The sequence below is a fragment of the Ursus americanus genome, chromosome 2 (genome assembly GCF_024610735.1).
Source record: "Ursus americanus isolate L20-20 chromosome 2, mUrsAme1.1.p, whole genome shotgun sequence".
In the NCBI taxonomy this organism is placed as follows: domain Eukaryota; kingdom Metazoa; phylum Chordata; class Mammalia; order Carnivora; family Ursidae; genus Ursus; species Ursus americanus.
Genome location: NC_142128.1, coordinates 15,675,946 through 15,695,637, shown reverse-complemented (window position 1 = coordinate 15,695,637; position 19,692 = coordinate 15,675,946). Strand labels below are relative to the sequence as shown.

The window sequence follows — 19,692 nt, the reverse complement described above, 5'->3', positions numbered from 1 at the left end:
CTGCTTCTCTCTCTCCTCCGGCTTGTGCTCTCTTTCTCTCATAACTAACTAACCAAATAAATAAATAAATAAATAAATAAATAAATAAATAAAATCTTTTTTAAAAAAAGGATAAACTTTTAAAAATGTTTTCCTCCCTCCCTTTGTCCCTAATTCTTTTCTTTTCTCCCTCCTCCCTTCCTTCCTTCTCTCCCTCCCTCTTTCCTTTCTCGCTTCCTTTCTTCCTACTTCAAAATAATTTATTTCAAAAGGCACTGGATGAGGCTGAGCAGGGTGAGCTGTCTGCTAGGTGATGTGTGCAGTAGTGCAGAAGGCCCTTCAAGATGTTGTGGTTGCCCAGTGGCATCATAAGATGCTTATATTAAGATCCTATCTTGGGGCGCCTGGGTGGCTCAGTTGTTAAACGTCTGCCTTTGGCTCAGGGCGTGGTCCCAGGGTTCTGGGATTGAGCCCCACATCAGGCTCCTCCGTTGGAGGCCTGCTTCTTCCTGTCCCACTCCCCCTGCTTGTGTTCCCTCTCACGCTGGCTGTCTCTATCTCTGTCAAATAAATAAATAAAATCTTAAAAAAAAAAAAAGATCCTATCTAGAAGGTACCCCTTCCTAGATACAAAGGACATCAGAGGTCTAGGTACCCTAGAAATCCAATTTTATTAAAGGCTCATAACCCCAAGAGTTGATCCAGGGAATATGGAGTCAGTGGGGACAAATAGTAACCACACTGAGCCTGCAGAAGTCTATGCAAATCCCCGGTTTTTCTTGATGTAGAGCCCTTAGGCTCCTACAAGAATGATGAAAGCCTGATGAACTCCTGCAGTAGAGCTAAAGAGCCTTACTCTGTAGCCATGACCAAGATATTGCATGCATTTACTTAATTTAGAACTTGGGCACAAAATAGAATGCATGTCATTCTCACAGTGTAGGCACAGGAAGCTCTTCTACTTCCATGTCTGAAAACACTTTCTTCCCAAGTAGCACTTTTTCTATAATCTCAGATAACAGAGGCATAGGCAATATAAGATGTCATAGGGGATTGACTCAGCAGAAGTATAAAGAAGGACTTGGGAGCTTCAGGGGCACCTGGGTGGCTCAGTCATTAAGCATCTGCCTTTGGCTCAGGGTGTGATCCCAGGGTCCTGGGATCGAGCCCCACATCAGGCTCCCTGCACCGCTGGGAGCCTGCTTCTTCCTCTCCCACTCCCCCTGTTTGTGTTCCCTCTCTTGCTGGCTGTCTCTCTGTCAAATAAATAAATCTTTAAAAAAAAAAGACTTGGGAGCTTCAGTAAATGGCTGGGTTTCTAGCCAGGTAAGGCCAAACCAGGAAGAACGTAGGCAGTGGATAATGAGAGAACACAGCACCTCTACATGCTCTCATATACATAGTTTGATGAACGTGTTCATCCTCATAAGTGCCCACCCTGCTTTTAAGGTAAGTTGCAGTCACATCTACTAACAAGGGGGCTTAGTTAGGTAAGGAGCTAGAACAAATGGATTAGAGTTTGTTCTTCACAAATTTTCTTCACAAATAGCCCAAGATAATCAGTGTCTCAACCTGGAGTCTAGACTCTACCTTGGCATCCCACTGGGATGTAGATAGGTAGCCCTGTGGTTGAAGATCTGATGTGCCTTGAGGGTATCCACAGTGGGGGAACAATGCCTGTATAATCCATGCATTGTCACTCCTCCTCCTGGTATCAGTAGATGACAAGTCTGCCAACCAGCAGCACTTTCCCCTTTTCACTCAGAAGCAAGACATGGAAAGAAGGCAGTCAACAAAAGTGGCCATGAGTGTGTTGATCAAGCTGCAGTGTTTCCAGGAATAAACCAAAGTTTTGCAAGCTAGGCCATAGGGAATGAAGGCCCTGAATTCTACTCCTAGGCAGAAGGAGTTGTGTCTTCCGACTCCAGCCAGTCATTCTAAACATTTTAGAGCCAGAGCCAAAGTCCTTAGGCAGACAAAAGCATTTTGGCTGAAAATAGTGATCCAGTCGATAATTTGGTTGAATCGGTCAATTGGTTTAAAACAAATCTTTTAAATCACTATTTTTTCCACATATAATTTTAGACCAGAGTAAGTTCTGTTTATCTTTTTGTATATCTTTTTGTACATCTTTTTGTATATCTTTAAGCATATTGATCTATTTTTCACAATTTTCTTTCTTTTTCTTCCTACAATTTCTATTTCATGTTTGGCCAACTAACTATTCTTGCCATGCTGTTTGTGGTAACAGTAAGTCCAATGCAACCTAAATGTGAATTGATTAAAAATACTTTGATATATCCATAAAATTGGGTATTTTACAAACTTTAAAAATTATGGAAATGTATTTGTCGACATGAAAATATGTTCATGATATGCAGTAATGAAAAAAAAGAAATATACAGGGGTTCCTGGGTGACTCAGTTGGTTAAGCTCCAGACTCTTAATTTTGGCTCAGGTCATGATTTCAGGGTTGTGAGACCAAGCCCCATGTCAGGCTCCCCACCCACTGTGGAGCCTGCTTAAGATTCTTTCTCTGCCCCTCCCCTGCTCTCGCTCTCTTTAAAAAAAAAAAAAGAAAAAAAGAAAAAGAAAAACACAAAACAGTATTATGGTGTAATTCCATTTTATTTTTCCAGGATGATTCTTGGCATAATTATTAATGGTGCTCCCTTTTACTGTCAAATGTCCTAATTAGGATGATAATCATATGTGCCAGCTTCAAGGAAACACTCTTCAGCTTTTTATATACATTCCCTATGGTTGAAAGACCAAGACTAGTGCAGGACTTACATTTGAGAACGCTAAAGCAGTCCAAGGCCCAAGAACAGCTGACTGATGAAATGACTTTTGTAGGTGAGCCAGGAGAAACGGTTGAGTTAGGATCTGTTTGCACTACCCAAGTTGGTCAAGAGAAGGTATCATGAGTGTTTATGAGTCATCCAACATCTTCGATCTTGTCCAATAGGATTCATGCCTGTAGGGCTGGTCCCAAGGGACTATCCAAAATAGAGATTTATCTATCCAGATCATGGAAATGAAAGAAGAAAGAGAGGTCCAGCTAAAACCTCCCAAGAGTCATAAGAGTTCCCAAAGTGAGTCCTATTTAATCTTCTGCCAAGGTGAGAATGTGAAGCTACCCAGTCACACCAAAATGGGCCTGTCTCTTAATCCCTCCCTCCACACAGCTTCTATCCTCAAACTCTTGTTAGAAGGGAACTAACCAGGGCACCTGGGTGACTCAGCCAGTTAAGTGTCCAACTGTTGATTCTGGCTCAGGTCATGATATCAGGGTAATGAGATTGAGCCCAGAATCAGGCTCTGTGCTGGGTGTGGAGCCTGCTTAAGATTCTCTCTCCCCCCTCCCTCTGCACCTCCCTCCTCCAAAAAAGAAGGAAACTAAATGACAGTGAAGAAAGAAGTGGCCTGGGAAAAAGTTAAAGTGGGAAAAGAAGTGAGAGAATAGGGGAAAAAACCAGCAGGAAGAAAGTAGGGTGGAGAAAAGACACAGGTGGTGGGGAGAAAGGAAGAATATGACTCTAACAGCCCAGGGGAAGGAAAATGAATTAATTTTGGAGTTTTGATTATTAAACAGGTGAACTGAACATTTTAATTACTGAATAGAGACTGTGTTTGTAACTTACTGTAACAGTAGGAGTATCGGTTATCTAAGAATTAGGGGGAACCACCAAACCTGCCCAAATCTTCATCCAGAAGCAGAATGAGAATGCCCCCATTAAGTTTAAAGAAGTGGTAGGACACTGAAATGAAATTTTGTTTTTATCACAATTCATGGTTGTTCAAAACATGATTTACATTTATATTTGTATGAACAGGGAAAAAATCTGGCAAGACAGGCTCCAAACTGTTAACAATACTGACCTCTAACGGGGTGAAATTCTTCCTTTATGCACTTCCACATTATTTGAATGCATTATTATAAGCAAGTATTCATTTTATCATTTTAAACAAAAGATTGAAAATAAGAAGAAATACTTTTTAAATAAACAAGTAGCTGGCACTACAATAGAATAATCCTGGACCTGTCTTCTCCAAGTCTTTCCTCTAACATCTCCCACCTCTAAGCACAGATCTTTCTCTGATATTTCTCACTCTCCTTTCCTTTTTCTTTCTGCCATAGATACTCCTGGATGATCTCTTCTTATGATTACCATACAGGTTTTAAAATTTCCCCCTGCTCACTGCTTTCTGTCATCCTTTTAGTCTTCCTGGTTCCACGGCCATATTTTAAAACTTATGCCACATATGCCTTGTCCACATTACTAAAAGTTTCACTTGGAAATTCACTGTGCAAAAATTTCTTTTTCAAAACAGAGAAGATGGCAAAATATTTGTATGTTCTGAATTTCTTTTAGATGGGGAGAGTAGACCTGAAATCAAAAAATCAACTCCAAACCAGAATATTTCTGATGAAAATCAAAATCATGACATGATAATGGAGAGACTAACAGGAGATAGTTTCTGGTACTCCATCTTGGGAGGACTCTGGGATTTTGATTACCAGTTAGAGTTTAACCAAGAAAACCAGCAGAGACATTTAGCACAAGTATCTTTCACCCACAAAAAGATCACACAGGAGAGAAGCCATGACTGTAATAGATTTGGAGAAAACTATAATGTGAACTCAAACCTTATTATGCATCAGAGAATTCCTTCCATTAAAACACCCCTTAATTCTGACACACAAGGAAATAGCATCAAACGTAATTCAGACTTGATTTACTATCAGGGAAACTATGTAAGAAAGAATCCTTATGAATATAATGAGTGTGGAAAAATCTTCAATCAGCATATTCTTCTTACCAATCATATTCATACTGAAGAGAAACCGAGTGAATGTGGGAAGGTTTTCAGCCACAACTCATCTCTTACTCAACCTCAGATAGTCCTTACAGGAGAGAAGCCCTATAAGTGTGATGAATGTGGGAAAAGATTCAGCCAGAGGATACATCTTATTCAACATCAGAGAATTCACACAGGAGAAAAACCTTTTATATGCAATGAATGTGGGAAAGCCTTCCGTCAACATTCATCCTTTACTCAACATCTGAGAATTCATACTGGAGAGAAGCCCTATAAATGTAATCAATGTGGTAAAGCCTTTAGCCGTATCACATCCCTTACTGAACACCATAGACTTCATACCGGAGAGAAACCTTATGAATGTAGTTTTTGTGGAAAAGCCTTCAGCCAGAGGACACATCTTAATCAGCACGAGAGAACTCATACAGGAGAGAAACCCTATAAATGTAATGAATGTGAGAAAGCCTTTAGCCAAAGTGCACACCTTAATCAGCATAGGAAAATCCATACTCGGGAGAAATTATGTGAATATAATAAATGCGAGAAAACCTTAAGTCCCAGTCCTTCACTTACTCAGCAGCACATAACTCATGGGGGGGAAATCATATGAATATATAAATCTGGGAAAACTTTTGGTCAGATCTTTTCATCCCATTCAATATCAAATTATTCATAGAGGAGAGAAAGCTTATAAATAAATTTTTAATGCATAGAAACTAAATAAATTTAGGTCTTAAATTAGTAGCATATTCCCAGGAGAGGTTATAGATAGTGAAAATAATTTATTTTATAAAATTAAATTGAGTCATGTTCCAAATCTGATATAAAACTCTTTTTAATGACCAGAAATCTTATAGGCAATAATCTGTAATTATTCACCTGTAACTCTTATGATATAAAGTTTTTAAATTATGTAAACATTGATTAAGGCAACGATGCAGTGTAACCAGTCACATAAACTTGAAATAAACATAAAAGCAATATTTCTCAAACTTCAGTCATTTGTGTGTTTCCTTTACAGTTTTTATCATATTCAGTGTTTACTTAATATTTTTCTTTAAAGGGACTCAGAATTTTTAATCTTGTCCTAGGAAATAGTATTTGTGGAAATTATGAGTTTTATATGTCAGTTACATTTGTTCTAAAATAAACAAACATACTTACTTATCAAAATATTTAACTTCCAAATTAAAAATATCCATTTGATGTACCACCTAAATCTTCTGTACCTTCATCTGAGAAACAATGTGACAGGATCTGACAGTGTTTGTTGATTTGTTTGTTTTTTAGCAACTTTTGCATTTTCATCAAACAAGCCCTAGAATCACTTTAAGAAGAGTCTTGGAGGAGACTGAGGGTCATAGTGATGAACTTTAAAAAGTGATTCAGAGAAGTCTACTTTTCTATCCTCTTGTTCTAGTTTTAAATTTCCTTATAGCAAATAGATTGCTCTCACTAAAATGGGTATTTCTGCTATGTTTGTGGGTTTGAACAGAGAGGAGTTTTTTGTTGTTGTTCTGTGTTGCTTTGTTTTTCTATAATCACCAGGGGCTGAGAGTCCCTACAGCTCCCTGCACAACTGTGAAAGACAAGAAGTAGGAGACTATACCAGATGTTAAGCTGTGGTACGATGATAAGGATAAGAACCAGGGAAGAGCCCAACTGGCTTATATAAACAACAAAGAAAGTATTACTAATTGGCTTACTAATGTATTTTATTTATTGAAATATATTTATGTAACACCTTTTTCCAAAAAGAATTTAAGGTGGTTAAATTTTATTTTCGTGAACACTGCCCTGTTGAGCAAACAATCACATTTTGATGTTACAAAGCATTATAAATGTAAACTGTCATAAGCCACAGATATCTGCACCTATGGGGCTTCTCCAGTTTCTTGATTTTCTGTCTGTCTCTTTCCTCAGGCATGGCTTGAAGAAGCCATGAGTCTAAGGTAGGATTGCATTTCCCCTTGCTTCCTCACCCTTTTTCTTCCAACATAGCTCCCAGCTCAAAGACTTCTCTGACTTTTTCCCTCTGAAAGACTACATTTTATAAAGTTCTTGGGTCAAAGCTGAAATGATCTAAAGACACTTAAAAACCTAAAACACTAAAAACAAAGAAAATAATGAACTCATTTCGTCACAGACGTTAAACTTTTCAAAGTACGTTTATGCCCCACGCATCAGTGAATGTGAAATAGTTAATAAAATCCTGAGTTACTATAGTCAAGAAGGATTTTTAACAGTATTTTGTGTTCAAATATCCGTGTAGTAGGGATCCATTTTCAGGGCAGGTCCGTTCTGGAAATTATCTCTTCACCCAAATGAGCTACATTTAACATTCATTTGCCTTAAGAAGGGTACTCAGATTTCAGAAAGAGAGTGAGCCAAGGTGAAATCTTAGGCAGTAAAGGAATGTATTAAAAGAAGTAATGATTAATTACAATTGGTAAAGGCTTTGATCAAAGTTTAATTTTGCAACCAGCAAAGAAAAGAAAAAAAGACGTATCCACAAAAAGTGTTAAGGGCTCCCATACAGGCAGTGTATCGACACAGGTGAAAAATGAAAACAATGGGATTTTCAAAGAGTTTCAGCAGAACTTGGATAATCCTAGAAAAGAAGAGTCTGGACTGAACCAGACCACAGTTGGCCAAAGATTTTTACCAATTCTTCATAATAAACAGGAATTATAAAAGTAGAAGCTTATTAAATATTCTTTACGGTCATAAATGATGATGCTTATCTCAGTTGTAAACTATGTCATTCTGGGATGAATTTATTTTCATGTCCTTTGTTCTCTTCAAAATGTTGCAAGTTAAGGAGTGAACTCTAAGTATACTGATGACATCAAAATACTTGCTCTTGGAGTAGAGAAACCAGAGGAATAGCACTCATTGAAAAACCCGTCAGTTATGACTTATTTCTGTCTGCGAGGGCAAGACATTACCCTTTCACATGCATTAGTTCATTTGGCCCATCCAACCAGGTGTCATTGGCTTTCTTTTATGAAAAGAGATATTTAAGCTTACACATGATAATAAATTATTTATTCAGGATTTCTCAATAGAAATGTCACTAGCACATGGATCGTCTACTGATTCCAGTGCCTGGAACAGTGTTTTGTAACACATTGTAAATATTTGTTGAATATATTAAAGTTAATAAAGCAAAAGGTGCTGCTCAACATTAAAATCTGTGTGACTTTCTCAGAACTTCAGATTGTTGAAGGATTGCCATGTTGATAGATTCTCATGTCCAAAGGCCTTGTGGGCATGGAGAAATATATCCATTACTATTTGTATTTTGATTAATGTTTAATTTATTAGTTGAAGAAATGCATTCTTTAAGCAGCCAGTATTCCTTTAATTATTCACAGCTGTGAAACTAATGAACAAAAGCTTAGGAATTTCTAAAATTAGATACCCCCACTCTTTAAAGCACTGATTTCGGATTTAAACATTTCAATAAAATCACAAGCCTAAAATTTAAGATTGTATTAAATATTTTAAATACCTTAAGAAATGTAAAAAAAGGGGCATCTCTGCCTTCAGCTCAGGTCATAATCCCATAGTGGTGGGATAGAGCCCCACATTGGGCTCCCCACTCATCAAGGAGTCTGCTTCTCCCCCATGCCCCTCCTCCCGTTCATGTTCTCTCATTCTCTATCTCAAATAAATTAAATCTTAAAAAAAAAAAGGTAAAATGTACCCAGAATATTAATTATACCAAAACCATTAAAATGTTACCTACATGGATTTAATTTTTTTTTCATATCCTTATTTGAACAGTTTCCCAGGGTTTCAGTTTTTCATTTGTTTCTAGGTTTAGGCTGTTCCTGCCAGGTATTATTTGACAACCTTCCTTGGGTTCTAGTAATCTTATCTAACCCAAAATACGAGTAATACCGTCAGACAAATTAAGTTGCAATTTACAGATTAGCAACTGGCTGATTCTTAGGTCATCCATAGAACCTAGTTGCACAGACCAAACAACTTTTTTTTTTGGTCTCCTTTCATAACAAATTATTACTTATTATGTCATGGGGCATTTTGAGACCTTGTTTTTGCATAGATTTGAAATTTTTGACTCTTGAACTTTCCCCAAACCATCCGTCTCATTCTCCTGTCATTTTGGTATAGGAATTTTATTGCCTAGCATTATTTAAAGCTTTTTTAAAAATTATCTTATAGATTACTGGTAGAAATGCAAAATGGCACAACCCCTGTGGAAGGGAATTTAATAGTATAGAGCAAAACCTAATATTCATTTATCCTTTGGCTCAGCAAACCCATTCTAGAAATTTACACTGAAGATACACCACTAATAATAATAAAGTACATATGCACAAAGTTAGTTATTAAAATACTGGAGGAAAAAACTAAATGTTTACACAAGAAATATAGCTCAACAAACTACGGTACATCCAAAGGGTAAAGTTCTATGCATCTGAAAAAAAACTCATCTGGAGTGAATGATTCTTTCAGAATATGTTAAATGAAACAAGTGTGAAAAAGCATATATAGAATGTTACTTTTTGTAAGAAAGAAAAAGAATGCACATGTATCTGATTATCTTTGAAAAAATAAATACAAGAAGGACTAACCAGAAACTAATAAATACGTCACCTATGGGAACAGGAACAGGGTTAAAGGGACAGGAAAGGAATGAAACTTCTCTGAATACACCTTTTAATAGTTTTACGTTTCGAATCATTTTAATGACTTGCAGATTCAAAAACGAAGATTAAATAAAAAATGATAGGTTTCCCCCCTATCCTTGAATACAAAATTGTATACAAATACAAATGAACCTAACTATATAGAATATTGATACTAATCACACAGAAAAAAAAATCATCCCAATAAATTTTTAACACACAGTGCTGTCACTGTAGGCACTAAGGATAAAAAAATTAATTCAAAAAGCAATCTCAAGCTATACTTAGCAAGTTTGTTGTTAATGGTGATATTATTACTACAATTCCAAAAGTATCTAGTCTGTGTTGTAGCAGCTGGCAAGTCAATCACTGATGTTGCTGGAGTGGGGACCAGGGTTTTCACTGTGGGGGAAAGGAGATGCAAACACAGAACGGGGGAAAAGAAGAAACTCACTGGTTTTTAGAGGTTTGTGCTGTGTGCCTGTATGTGTGCACACAGGCTTCTGTATGTGTATTTGAACATATAGCTACATCCTCTCAAATATCCTGCAAGCAAAAAAAATTCCTGTAGCAAGGCGCTCACCTAGCACCTAGATCCTGGTTTCTAAATACCATTCCCCACTGAAACCTCTTGGAGAATGTGCTGAACCAATAACTGAGACGTGAAAAGTACAGGTAAACCTGGATCACACTTTTTTTTTTTTTTTGCCAGGAAGTAAGAAATTCACGAAAACTAATGGAGGCAAGTCAGAAAGACACAGGCGTCAGCTTCACAAGGCTCCCACTAGCTAATTTTGGAAAAATTTGGACTTCGAAATGTATGGCAGGAATAAAACAGTACATTTAAAAATCTATAAGTCCATACAAATTTATTAAATTTTTAAAAGGTGTGAATGCAAAAAAAAAAATGAGTCTATCTCAGAAACATACTAAGTGGAAAGAAGCTAGACTTAAAATAGATACCATTTGATTCCATTTCTATGAAGATCTAGAATAAGCAGTGTTAATGTATACTGATCGAAATTAGATCAGTGGTTGCTTCTGGAGGAGATAGCTTGACTAGAAGGGGAATGAGGGAACTTACGGAAATGTTCTGTCTTCATAGTGGTCTGAGTTGTGTGTGTTAATTCATCAAAACTGATTGAACACTTAAGCTATATATGCATCTCACTGTATGTGGATTACATCTCAATTAAAAAATCATGTTTAAATCTGATGTGGGGGAAAGGGAAAGCTCTTTTTTGCAAAATAATGCTAACTAAAAATGTAACAGAAATAGAAAAACTACTATTTCGTAACAATGATGGTAATAATTGAGAACCATGAATGAATCCTAAAACTGTTGGCTGAATGTTTGGAGAACAGTATATTCATGCAATCTCAAAAGCATCTCCCTAGCAATGACTAATCATTAATTTTCCATTATTAATATTAATAATTAATATTATTAAATATTAATATTAATCGTTAATTATTAATTACAAAGGAAATTACAATGGAGAGATCTGGCAGACACTACCTCAACCAAAGATTAAACTAATATCAAAAATGGTTTCACTTATAATGGAATCTAAAAAAAAAAAATGAATAAGCACACAAAAAGCAGAATCAGACCTAGAAATACAGAGAACAAACTGATGGTTGCCAGAGGGGAGGCCAGTGGAAGGATGGGCAAAAATGGGTGAAGGGGAGTGGGTGGTACTGGCTTCCAGTTATGGAATGAATAAGTCACAGGAATAAAAGGTACAGCATAGGGAAAATAGTCAATGGTATTGTAACAGTGTTGGAGGGTGACAGATGGTAGCTACACTTGTGGTGAGCACACCCTAAGATACAGAGTTGTTCAATCACCGTATTGTATACCTGAAACATGTAACAATGTGTATCAACTATACTTGAATTAATTAAAATTTTAAAGTAAAAAAAATGGGACACACTGAAATCATATGACTCGTGATAATAATGTTCTGAGAAGGACACATCATATGTAATGTTCCTGCAAATAATATTAGCCTGAATTCACACATCAGGAAACTATCAAGCAAAGTAACTTTGAGAGATTTGGCAAAATAGTTGGCTTGCACTCTTTTTAAATGTCAGTGTCATGAAAGAAAAAGAAAAAGAAGACTTAAAGGAAAGTAAAGAAACACGACAACTAAATGCAATGCATGATCCTTGGTTAAATCCTGGATCAATTTTTATAAAATCTATAAAGAACATTACTGGGATGATTAAGAAATTGTGGCTATGGGGGGCGCCTGGGTGGCACAGCGGTTAAGCGTCTGCCTTCGGCTCAGGGCGTGATCCCGGCGTTACGGGATCGAGTCCCACATCAGGCTCCTCCACTATGAGCCTGCTTCTTCCTCTCCCACTCCCCCTGCTTGTGTTCCCTCTCTCGCTGGCTGTCTCTATCTCTGTCGAACAAATAAATAAAATCTTTAAAAAAAAAAAAAAAAGAAAAAAAGAAAAAAAAAGAAATTGTGGCTATGGACTCATAATATTGTATCAATGTGATATTTTATAACTTCACTGTGTGATAAATGGAGTATTAAGAGGTGACGTGTCATGATGTCTGCAAGAAACTCAAATGGTTTCCAAAAAATACATATCACACACACACGTGTACATACATATATCAAGTGATTGTGTGTGTTTATGTATAATATATAACAGCAAGAGAGAAAAAGCACACAAAATGTTAACAATTGGTGAATATTTGAGTGAAATGTTCATGGATTTGAATGAAAGGTTTATGGTTGCTCATTGTACTACTGCAATTTTTCTGTGGGTTTGAATTTTTTAAGAAAAAATTGATTTTAAAAAGCAACATTCACTGAACCTTAAAAAGGGCCCAAACTTTAACTTTATAAAAAAGAATCAGGTGATGAAAGAAGTGGCAATCTAACGTAGAAAGAATTTGATCATTTTATTTAACTGAGAATTTATAAGTTAGAGCAAAACCCCATAAGAACACACCTCATGATAATGACATTTGGAATATAACATGACTACCCAATCAGCTACAAGATCCCTGACACTCCCAACTACCACCCTTCTCTTTCTCTATATCACAGTAATGTGATATTTCATTCTACACAATTATATAAACTACACATTTAAATTTTACATAATGACAATGCTCTAATTTAGAGCATGATACCCTCTCAATAAGATGAAACCTAGAAAGTCCAGAAATAGAAATGTTTTGGTATTTTATCAGGGCCAGACATGTTGGAATTGCCAAGAGATGAGAGAGAGCTGAGTGACATGGAAGGAGCTCAAATAAGAAAGAAGGACAGACATAGAAGGCAAGAACAATTTGTCTCTGAGGCCCACATAGCCATGTGTAAAATGAAGTTTAAAATATTCAGTTGGACTAAAGGGTAGAGAAATTGAGCATTACCTGGGGTGATAAACCTTAAAAAACTTTTATTTTTTTAAAATTTTTTTAAAAGATTATATTTATTCATTTGACAGAGATAGAGTCAGCCAGCGAGAGAGGGAACACAGGCAGGGGGAGTGGGACAGGAAGAAGCAGGCTCCCAGCAGAGGAGCCTGATGTGGGGCTCGATCCCAGAAACCAGGATCACGCTCTGAGCCGAAGGCAGATGCTTAACGACTGAGCCACCCAGGCGCCCCCATTAAAAAACTTTTAAAACCTTACAAGTAAATCACACTGATCAGCCTCCTCATCTCTCACCTCTCAAATGCCAGTTACACCAAGTTCCACCAACTCACTGAAGGCAGACACCTGAGAGTTACCCTAGATCTCTCTCTCTCTCTCTCACCCTCCACCTCACATGCAATCAGTTACGAAGTCCTGTGTATTCTGCCTCCCTGAAATCACTGAAGATTCACATCTTTGACCATGTTCCCAATGGGACTCCTGAAACAGACCACGATCATTTGTTCAACAGGTCTAAGTATGTTAATATCATTACAACTTTATTTGAGATATAGTGGCGACCTCGGATCCTTGAGTAACAGAAAGGACAAAAGCCAGCCTGGTTCACAGCTGAGGCAGACATCACTAGTCCATTCCCTAAAGTCTGTCTTCCTTTCCTTCCACAGATTTTTAACTGTGCACTTTGCCTCTCAGGATAAATTTCTCAGCCACCCTTGTGGATACATGTGGCCACATGACTGACTTTTGGCAAATGAGATATAAGTAGAAGTATGACTAATTTCCTAGCAGAGTCCTTAAAGGGAAGGCTGTTCTTTTTCCCTTTCCCTTTTCCTACTGACTAGAATATAGATCTGCTAGCTGCATCTTGGCTTATGCTGTAGAAACTGTATTTTGAGGATGGAAAATCGACAATACAGAAGGAGCCGGAGTTCCTGATGATCATAAGGTTGCCATTCCAGCTTTGCACTGTGTAAATGAGAGAAATAGACCGTCTCCTTTAAGTCACTGCTATTTTGAGAATCATGCATTCATAGACGACTTCATTCTACCAAATACAACAGCATCTTTTTAAAGTTTTGTTACCATCATGAAGCCTGTGGTCATGAAGTGAGTAGACAATCTGATGATGTAAGCCAGATGTCAGCAGCCCTATCTCTAAAGGGCCAGATAATAAATACTTTAGGCTTCATGGAACATACAGTTCTCTGCTGCAATTACCCAACTCTCCCACTGCAGCAGCAAAGCAGCCATAGAAAATACGCTCACGAATAGTCAGGGCTGTGTTCCTGTAAAACTTTATTTTCAAACACATGCAGTAGATATCTTAAATATAGAGAAAAATTGGTGTTTGCCAGAGGGGAGGTGTGTGGGGGGATGGGTGAAATAGGTGAGAGGGGTTAAGAATACTGAGTAATGTATAGAATGGTTTAGTCTATACTGTAAACCTGAAACTAATATAACACTGTATACTAATTAGACTGGAATTAAAATTTTTTTTAAAGCACGCAGTAGGCCAGATATAGCTTATAGACTATAGTCTGCTGACCCCTAAAGTAACCTTAATGGTATATTTGAAAGTGCTTATTCCACCAAAATCTCCTACCGTCACAGTATTTCATAATTTCACATACACTCCTTTATTAGTTTCCCAGGACTGACATAACAAACCACCACAAACTAAGTAGCTTAAAGCAACAGACATGTATTCTCTCGGAGTTCTGGAGGCTAAAGTACAAAACACAGATTTCAGCAGGGCCCTGTTCTCTCTGAGACATTAGGGAAAAATCTTTCCTCTTCCTAGATTCTACTGGCTCCCAATAATCCTTGGCTTACAGCTGCACCACCTGCCTCTGCCTCTATCTTTGCGTGGCCCTTTACTCTGTGTATCTCTGTGTCCTCTCTTCTTCTAAGGACATTGGCTTTGGGGCCTGCCCTAAATCCAGTATGATGCTATCTCAAGATCCTTAACTAATTACATCTGCAAAGACCGTATTTCAAAATAAAGTTGCATTCCCAGGTTCTCGGTAGACATGAATTTTGGTCAGACATTATTCCATACCCTACAATCCCCTCATCACAATAATATCTCACACCCCATGACAAATAGGGCAGGAGTACTGCAAAGAGGAATGCAAGGAGTGAACCTACAGACAGGCCCTTTGTCTGGAAACGTTTGCCCTTAGGAGCACCTGGGTGGCTCAGATGGTTAAGTATCTGCCTTCCGCTCAGGTCATGATCTCCAGGTCCTGGGATCGAGCCCCACATCAGGCTCCCAGCTTAGCAGAGAGTCTGCTTCTCCCTCTGACTCTCCCTCTGCTTGTGTATACGTGCTTTCTCTCTCTCTCTTAAATGAAGACAAAAAATCTTAAAAAAAAAAAAAAAAGGAAATGTTTGTCCTTAAAGAAGCTGTATCTTCTTCTTATGATTTTTTGTAACGTACAGTATCAGCCAACATGCACCAAAATATTTCCAAATAGATTTGAACATTCCAATATCCTTAGAAAGAAAGATATTTTATTGGGCCCATTTGTGTCACTCTTATATTAGTTATATAGTTACACAGTTAGATGAACACATTTCTTATATAAGTCGAACAGTTCATCTAGGAGAAACATGAAACCAAAAAAATTTTTTTTTAAGATTTCACTTATCTGACAGAGAGAGAGACAGCCAGCGAGAGAGGGAACACAAGCAGGGGGAGTGGGAGAGGAAGAAGCAGGCCCCCAGCTGAGGAGCCCGACGTGGGGCCCGATCCCAGAACACCGGGATCACACCCTGAGCCGAAGGCAGATGCTCAACGACTGAGCCACCCAGGCGCCCCATGAAACCAGAATATTTTAATAAAAAGGATAATGAAAGTTTTCATTGAATGAAGGAAATGAACAGTGGCTAAGAAAGACAGAAGACAGATCTTACAAAGATCTCATAAAATCTCAGCTTGGTTTGTTGTTTTTTTTTTTTTTTTTGCAGAAATTGACAAACTAATCCTAAAATTCATATAGAAATGCAAAGAGCAAGAATAGACAAAATATTCTCAAAAAAGAACAAAGGTAGAGGACTCATACTTACTGAGTTCAAAAATTACTACAAACTATTGTAATCTAGACACAATGGTACTGGCATAGGTTAGACATACAGATCAATAGAACACAACGGAGAGTCCATAAATAAACCCTTATATTTATGATGGTCAATCAATTTTTAGTAAGGGTGTCAAGACAACTCAATAAGGAAAGAAGAGTGTTTTCAACAAATGATGCTGGAACAACTGGAATCCACATACAAAAGATAAAGTTGGGCCCCTTCCTTACACCACACACAAAAATTAATTCAAAAAGGATCCAGGACCTACTAAACGTAAGATCTGTAACTATAAAGCTTTTTTTAAAAAAATGGTAAATACACAAATGAGAAAAACCATTTAGTATTAAATCTTTATAACCTTGAATTAGGCAAAGCCTTCCTAGATGCAACACCACAGCCACAGTGACAAAAGAAAAAATAGACAAGTCAGACTTTATCAAAATGTAGAGTTTTGTGCTGCCAAGGAAATCATCAAGAAGGTAGAAAGACCAGCCACAGACTGGAAAAAAAAATCTATAAATCATATCTGAAGAAGGACTTTTATCTAGAATATGTAAAGATCTACTAGGCTATTGTGGAAAACTTGCAATGAAAAGACAACCTAATCAGGGAGCCTGGGTGGCTCAGTTAGTTAAGCGTCTGCCTTCCCAGAGTCCTGGGATCGAGCCCTGTATCAGGCTCCCTGTTGGTGGTGGCGGCGGGGGGAGTCTGCCTCTCCCTCTGCCCCTTCCCCCCGCCCATGCTCTCTCTTGCTATCTCTGTCTCTCAAATAAATAAGATATTTTTTACAAGACAACCTAATGAAAAATGGGCAAAAAAAATCTGAATGGACACTTCTCCAAAGAAGATATAAAAATGTCCAATAAACACATGAAAAGGCACTCGACATCATTAACCACTGAGGAAATGCAAATCAAAAGCACAATGAGATACCACTGCAAAACCTCTTGTATGGCTACAATCAAAATAATAACAAGTGTTGGGGAAGATAGTGGGAGAAACTGAAACCTTCAGGCTGTTGGAAATGTAAAATGGTGCAGCTACTTTGGAAGAGTGTGGCAGTTCTTCAAAATGATAAACATGGCGTTACCATATGACCCAGAAATAGATTTGAACATTCCAATATCCTTATCCAATAACTGGTTAATATCCAAAATATATAAGAATTTCCTACAAATCAATAGCAAAATAACAAATAACTCAAATTTCTTAATGGGCAAAGGAAAACAGGAAGGAGAGGGTTCAAGATGGCAGCATAGAAAGATCCTGACTCATCTCCTTTCATGGATAAAACAAATCTACACCTACACATGGAACAAAAGAAGCCTAAAGCCAGCAGAAGGAAATAATAAAAGTTAGAGCAGAAATAAATGTTATAGAAACCAAAAAATCAATAGAACAGATCAGTGAAACCACAAGCTGGTTCTCTGGGGAAAAAATAGTAAAATTAATAAACCTCTAGCCAGACTTATCAAAAAGAAAAGAGAAAGGACCCCAAAAAATAAAATCACAAATGAGAGAAGAGAAATAACAACCAACACCACAGATATACAGACAATTATCAGAGAATATTATGAAAAACAATATGCCAACAAATTGGACAACCTGGAAGAAATGGATAAATTCCTAGAAACATACAAACTACCAAAATTGAAACAGGGAGAAATAGAAAATTTGAACAGACTGGTAGCGAGTAAAGAAATTGAATCAGTAATCAGAAACTCCCAACAAAAGTCCAGAGCCAGATGGCTTCATGGGTGACTTCTACCACGCACTTGACGAGTTACCACCTATTCTTCTCAAACTATTCCAAAAAATAGAGAAGGAAGCAAAACTTCCAAATTCATCCTGCGAGGCCAGGATTACCCAGATAACAAAACCAAATAAAGACATCATTAAAAAGAGAACCGCAGGCCAATAAGCCAGATGAACATGGAGAAAAAAAATTCTCAGCAAAATACTAGCAAATCAAATCCAACAATACATTAAAAAAATCATTCACCATAATCGAGTGGGACTTATTCCTGGGCTACAAGGGTGGTTCAATTATTCACAAATCAATCAGCATGATACATCACACAATAAAAGAAAGGATAAGAACCATATGATCCTCTCAATAGATGCAGAAAAGGCATTTGACAAAGTACAACATCCATTTATGATAAAAACCCTCAAGGAAGTAGGTTTAGAGGGAACATACCTCCACATAATAAAGGCCGTATATGAAAAACCCACAGCTAATATCATCCTCCATGGGGAAAAACTGAGAGCTCTTCCTCTACAGTCAGGAACAAGACAGAGATGTCCACTCTCACCGCTATTATTTAACATAGTACTGAAGTCCTGGCCACAGCAACCCCAGTTGGCTCCCATTATAGCCATTAACCCGGGAAATGAGGGAGAAGCCCCCACAACTATTAGGAGGAACAGTGAGAGTGAGAGTCAGCACCCCACCCCCACCCCGTCTTGCTAGGGATGACCTGTGTTTCTTCCAGCAACCTGGTTTTATTTGGAGGAGGCCTATTTGGACAATCACCCAGTATGTCAGGGAGTTTACTGGTCTGGTTACCACCAAACATGTCCTGCAAGAGGGCCTTAGGGCTCGGTCCTGATTTAGGGCCCTGAAAGCCTGGATGGACCTAGGGTACCTACCTATTTGCCCTGTTTCCTACAGGAGAGACCTGATCCCACTGTGGCCATGCAGTGAGTGTTACAGGAGCTCAATCCTTTCCTAAATATGCAATTCAAATTGTTTCCAGTGGGTTAAAAGGCACCCCAAAGGAGAGTCCTTGGGAACTGAAAAGACCATGCCTTGCCACAAAGGTCACGTCTTTTTTTACCTTGCCTGCTGTTTAACCCATGGAAAACACTAGAAAAGTTTTGCAGTACCCAATCCAGGAGTCCCCACAGAGAATGGTTTCCCATCTCAATATCCTGGTAGGAGTTACCTCGTACCTGTAATAGAGAGTGACTGTGAAGGCATCCCTACGTACCAGCTCTCTCCTGTGAACCAAGGCGTCCCATGGTTTCCCATCCAAGGTGAAATTGTGGCCTAACATCTTTTTTTTTTTTTAAGATTTTATTTATTTATTTGTTTGACAGAGAAGAAGCAGGTTCCCAGCAGAGCAGGGAGCCTGATGTGGGGCTCGATCCCAGAACGCCGGGATCACGCCCTGAGCCAAAGGCAGATGCTTAACGACTGAGCCACCCAGGCGCCCCATAGCATCTTGGGTTGAGGAGAGCTCAAGCCGGTGGGAATAGCCACTCTGACCCGTCTGTCACCTGATCCTCCTTTTCTTCTCTGGATTCCCCCCTCCCCCCCCAAAATTTGGCCCAAACATAACGGTTTATCAAGGTTAACAAAGCTTCAGCTTTGATTCAATTACATTCCCTCACTTTACCCCTGGGCGCTTTTTCCGTCCGTATACCTGAGGTTCCCATCTGCAAGCATGGCCCTGTTGAGGGGTACAGACCCAAAGATTTAGCATCATCATAATTTCGTATTTCTGTTGTTGGAACAAGAAAGCCTCAATTATATGACCCATTAAAGTCCCAGCCGCTAATGCAACCAATCGAGGAAATGGGGTTTGTAATTCCCTCCTTAATGCCCAAAGTATTCCAGGGGGAGTAAATGCCCAGGAAATATTCGGCTCCCTCCAACTTAACATATAAAGAGATAGCTCTAATCTTGCTTGCCGATAACTTGTGTTTTGATCCCTGGCCCTAATTAAACCTAAACTG

General features: G+C 38.2%; 1 protein-coding gene across 1 annotated transcript in view; it reads left to right on the top strand.

Annotated features, from left to right (window-relative positions):
- The window catches only part of ZNF713 (zinc finger protein 713), a 39,189-nt gene extending 32,619 nt beyond the window's left edge, over positions 1-6,570 (top strand). Inside the window, exon 5 of the mRNA XM_045786260.2 lies at positions 4,356-6,570. Within this exon, the coding sequence (XP_045642216.2) occupies positions 4,356-5,413 (1,058 nt within the window). The 3' untranslated portion in view covers positions 5,414-6,570. The remainder of the gene's footprint in view (positions 1-4,355) is intronic.
- The last annotated feature ends 13,122 nt before the right edge of the window (positions 6,571-19,692 follow it).